Below are 5,136 nucleotides of genomic sequence, written 5' to 3' on the forward strand. Positions count from 1 at the left end.
GCAACGGGAGAGGCCACAACAGTGAGAGGCCCACGTACTGCAAAAAAAAAAAAAGTTATTCTCAGACACCTCGAATTTCCCTGAAAGATTACAGGAGAATACTCCTGGCAGGGGTTTGACATTACAGCACATGCTAGCCGGGCTAATAGTTACTACCCATCATCTTATGCAGGAAGGTGCTAGCATACTGTATGAATTGAAATTGAAATTCAGAAATATGGCTAAAAAAAAAAAAAAAAAAAATATGGAGAGAAATACTACAACTGCTAAAAACTTGAAGGTAGCTGCCTCTGGGAAATGGAAATAAAGGAAAATTTGGAAATTTCATCAACAATTATGTGATATTACATGTTTTTTTAAGCCATTAATATGTATTACTTTCATAAGAATAAAATACCATTAACTAAAAATATTACTTAACATAGATGAAAGATATGAACAGTTTTGAGAGTACATTAAAAAAAATAAGTTGCCAAACATTATGAATAGTACTGTTTTATGTCTAAAAAATGTCTACAACACACAAGGATTCATACATTTAACATGTAAATTCATAAAGAAAGGTCTGAAATGACACTCATCAAACTCTGAATGGAGAATGGGATTAGGGGTGGGGGAGGGATGGTGGGGCTGGGATGGTGGTAATGTGGGACCTTTCACTTTTTTTAATATGTACTTCTGAATTGTTTGACTTTTCTTACAACAAAGATATTTGTAAAGAATTTTTCGTAACACAGGCAAATGTTCATAATACATTGTCATAGAAAAAGCAGGTATAAAGGTATATAATTGATACGATCCTCCCCCATTGTGTGTTTTAAAATGTAGCTTCCAAGTTTTAAAAAAAAAAAAAATCAAAACAACCCTTTTATCTCAAACAAAATATTACCAAATTCCCAATTTAAGTAGATAGAAATGAACCTGCTCTGAATAAAGCAGAAGCATCCATGCCCTGGTGGGTCAGCCGTTTAGCTCCCTCAGTCCTTCCCACGTCCCAAAGAACCTCAGGCAGGGCTCCAGGCAGAACAATTTGGAAACTACTACTATCACATAAATGAAGAAAAGAAAAACTCAGAACATGACTTTCTCAGGGATTACAGTGAGTTTTTCTTTTGCTTCTTTTTTTTTTTTTGCGGTACGCGGGCCTCTTACTGCTGTGGCCTCTCCCACTGCAGAGCACAGGCTCCAGACACGCAGGCTCAGCGGCCATCGTTCACCGGCCCAGCCGCTCCGCAGCACGTGGGATCCTCCCGGACTGGGGCACGAACCCGCATCCCCTTCATCGGCAGGCAGACTCAACCACTGCGCCACCAGGGAAGCCCTCTTTTGATGCTTATAATACACATATATACATACCATTCCTATGACTTGGAACAGTTTAAACAGTCTGTTCCTTACCATGCCTATATAACCAACTAAACCTGACACATTCAATAGCTGCGAGGGGTGGAGAAGGTCAATAGAACTTCATTAATCTTCCCAAGTTATGATTCTATACTCATATTTCCTATTTCTTAGGGTGACTTTGATCAGTTGCATTTTTCTAGAAAATTTTACATTATCACAATTTTCAAATTTATTGTATACGTCTAAGATTATTTTGTTGTTTTTAGAAATTTAGTTTTTAAAAAGTCTATTTTTCAATTTTACTTTAACAATATTTTCTAACTAATTACATTGTAACTTATTCTTCTAGTTTGGATTTTTTTTATTGCTATCCGTCTTCTGGCTTCTTGAATTGCAAGTCAAGTTCATGATTTTCTAAATTTATTATTTATAATGAAAGCATCCAAAGCTATGAATTTTCACAAGAGTAGTTTTGGCCAAATCTGTTAGGTTTTTGTTGTTCAGTGTTCTTACTAATTATTAGATAATTATTATTATCTAAATAATATCCAATTTCAATGTTTTATCTTCTTTGACCCAACCACTCCTTCAAGTAGATGAATATTTTAAAAATCTTTATTCATCATTAATTTCTAGGTTTATTTCATTGTAATAAAAGACAGTGGCCTGTAAGAGTTTGAGTTTTCCTGTTTTGAATTCTTCAGTGCAATCTAGCACATAATCAATTTTTTTTTTTTGTGGTACGCGGGCCTCTCACTGCTGTGGCCTCTCCCGTTGCCGAGCACAGGCTCCAGACGCTCAGGCTCAGCGGCCATGGCTCACGGGCCCAGCCGCTCCACGGCATGTGGGATCTCCCCGGACCGGGGCACGAACCTGTGTCCCCTGCATCGGCAGGCGGACTCCCAACCACTGCGCCACCAGGGAAGCCCCATAATCAATTTTTAATAATGTTCCATGCCACAGCCCTGGCTTCTGCTCTTTCTGCAGGACTTTTCCAGTTCTTTTTGGGTTCCTTCATTGTCTACACCTTATTGACTGCTCAATAACCATCTCCTTTACATTGCAGAAATTCCTCAAATTTTCCAGCTCATGGTGGCTCCTTCTGCCATTACGTGGACATTTTTCTCCTTAATTTTTATAGTTCTCTTATCATTTCAATGGAATTTTTTGAGATGAAAGGTAAAATTATGGGCTCAAAGTGTAGCACAATATATGAGAACTCAGTTTCTAGTATCAGAAAGATCAATGTTTGAATTCCAGTTCTACCATTTCTGTACTATAGGACCTTGAATATGTTACTTAAGTTTTCAGGACCTCTGTTTCCTTATATAAAATAATAATTAGGGTACTGACTACCTAAGCTCATTATGAGAGGTAAATGAGAAAATACAGGTAAAGCACTGAATACCTTATTTGACAAGCACTAGTACTCAATGAACATTAGCTATTGTTGTTAAAATGGTAACTGTGGTGTGTATTTTTTTATTACTTAATGTCAAACAAAAAAAAAGCAATATTTTCCACCAGAGCCTAATCACACAGATAGTAAACTTTGTGAATATCTTCGACAATCCCAGTTTATTAAGACTGTTACCTAATCACAACACTATAGCCTAACTTCATTAATTAGATGTGATTACCTGACTTATTCCAGTACTTTAAAAAAGTAATCAAGTACATACCCAAAAGAATCAAAAGGATTGAACACAAAGTTCAATCTGTACACCAAAGTTCAAAGCAGCATTATTCACAATAGCCTAAAGGTGGAAGCAACCCAAGTGTCCACCGATGGATAAATGAAATGTAGTACGTTACGTATATATAATGAAATATTATTCAGCCTTAAAAAAAGAAGGAAATTCTGACACATGCTACAACATGGATGAACCACAAAGGCATTATGCTAAGTGAAGTACACCAAACACAAAAGGACAAATACTGTATGATTCTACTTAAATGAGGTGCCTAGAGTAATCAAATTCATAGAGACAGAAAGAAGAGGGGTTGCCAGGTGATGATGGGAGGAGGAGGGAAATGAGTTGTTGTTTAAAGGGTTATTTAATGGCCACAGAGTGTCAGTTGGGAAAGATGAAAAAATGGAGATGGATGTTGGTGACAGTTGCACAACAATGTGACTGTGTTTACCAATGAAATGTATACTTAAAGACGGTTAAAACAGTAAATGCTACATTATGTACATTTTGCCACAATTTAAAAAGCAACCAAGTACCTTAGTGGTGGTGATTCTATATTTAATTCTATGTAGTACTGTTTGCAATCCGAGTAAAACATTTTGAAAATACGTCTTAAGCCTAGGCTAGATAACGTCATTCGGTTTGTTCAGAGGGCAAATATTACCCTGTGCTCCCTCAGACTCAAGTTCACTGCTAAGTTTTTAAGAGGTGGGGTTGGGGGTCCTCACACTTCTACCCACAATTACTTTTACTTTCTTAAAAGTCAATATAGAAATGTAGTAGGAGCATAATTTTACTTGAGTATATCTACCCTAATAAAGAAATCTTTATATGGCAAGTTCTTTACATAGAAGCATTTTATTTACAACAGCAAAAACTAAAAACCCCTAAATTCACAACAGCGAGGAAATAGCTAAATAAGCTACATAGCAAGTTGAATATTATGCAGCCAACAAAAATGACTGTGAATGAAATGGCAAAATGCTTATGTAATAGGTGATTCTAACTATGTAAATAATACATTCTAAAAAGACTACAATGAGACATCAACATGTTAATAGGTGATTACCTTTGAGAAGTATGAATAATGATCTTTCCTTGTCTTTATACTTTCTATATTTTTAAAATATTCTCTATTTGGTTTTACTTTCATAATGCATTATTTTTATAATGGGAAAATATATCCTTTTATTTTCTTTCAAAATGAGTAAAAAAAACAAAGAGGAATAAAAATTTAATCCACCCCTGCCCAAGTACTCACATTCTCAGGGATGCTGGGAAGTTCTCTGGTGTCAGGCACAGTAAAATAAGAATGCTGGAAAAGAAAAACAAAAGCTATTTATTTCTGCAAAAGTATGCAGCAAGCACATTATTCAGAAATCAGGTAAATGATCTGAAGATAATTCCTCACTCAGATGAAGAAACAGAGTTTCACTCATAGAGAACAGTCTATGGAATATTTCCTTAGGATAATGTTGGATTAAAGCCAGATGCATTAAATCATTCGTTTGGTAGATGAAGTTCTTTTCTATGAAAGAGGAACTTCTTTGAGATACAAAAGAACAGCTCAAGGAAGTTAAAGGCCAAATTCTTTTACGATGTTGAAGGTTTCTGAGCACATGAAAGCTGCAGACTTCATAATTTATTGTTCAGTGAGTCAAGTGGACACTAGGGACCAAATATCACTAGGTTCACTCAGGAATGGTCTTTACCAACCAAACCTGCCATTTCATTTCAGCACCTGAGATTATATCCATCTACAAGCTGTGGGCCAAATCTGCCCTGAAGGCCCAAGGGATATTAAGGACAGCTCCAGTGGAAGGACTGCTGCCCTGAGACACTGCAGATGGCTAACAGTGGAGAAAGTCTCTCCACTATGCATGCTCTGCAAATAAGCCTCCTGACTTCCAGTGCAAATTCCAGTGAAGGGAGCTGGAGACTCAGTGGAGTTGAAAACCTGACCTGTTCAGAGAACTTTCAAGGAGGCATCTCCATGTTTGTAACAAGCATGTGTCTCTGAGTTAAATGAAAACAGGCTGAACTGATGACACCTCCTCCGTGCTACTAAAGACTCAGAGAACAATGGCAAGCAGGA

At 36.8% G+C, this 5,136-nt stretch overlaps 1 protein-coding gene across 2 annotated transcripts in view; it reads right to left on the bottom strand.

The window, feature by feature from the left end:
* Positions 1–5,136, bottom strand: part of DENND1A (DENN domain containing 1A) — a 536,936-nt gene that overhangs the window by 251,911 nt on the left and 279,889 nt on the right. For both annotated transcript variants that reach the window (XM_007450246.1, XM_007450245.1), the window contains one exon: positions 4,303–4,356. In XM_007450246.1, coding sequence (XP_007450308.1) covers positions 4,303–4,356 — 54 coding nt within the window. The remainder of the gene's footprint in view (positions 1–4,302; positions 4,357–5,136) is intronic.

Source organism: Lipotes vexillifer, unplaced genomic scaffold (assembly GCF_000442215.2).
Source record: "Lipotes vexillifer unplaced genomic scaffold, Lipotes_vexillifer_v1.1 scaffold890, whole genome shotgun sequence".
NCBI classification, from domain to species: Eukaryota; Metazoa; Chordata; class Mammalia; order Artiodactyla; family Lipotidae; genus Lipotes; species Lipotes vexillifer.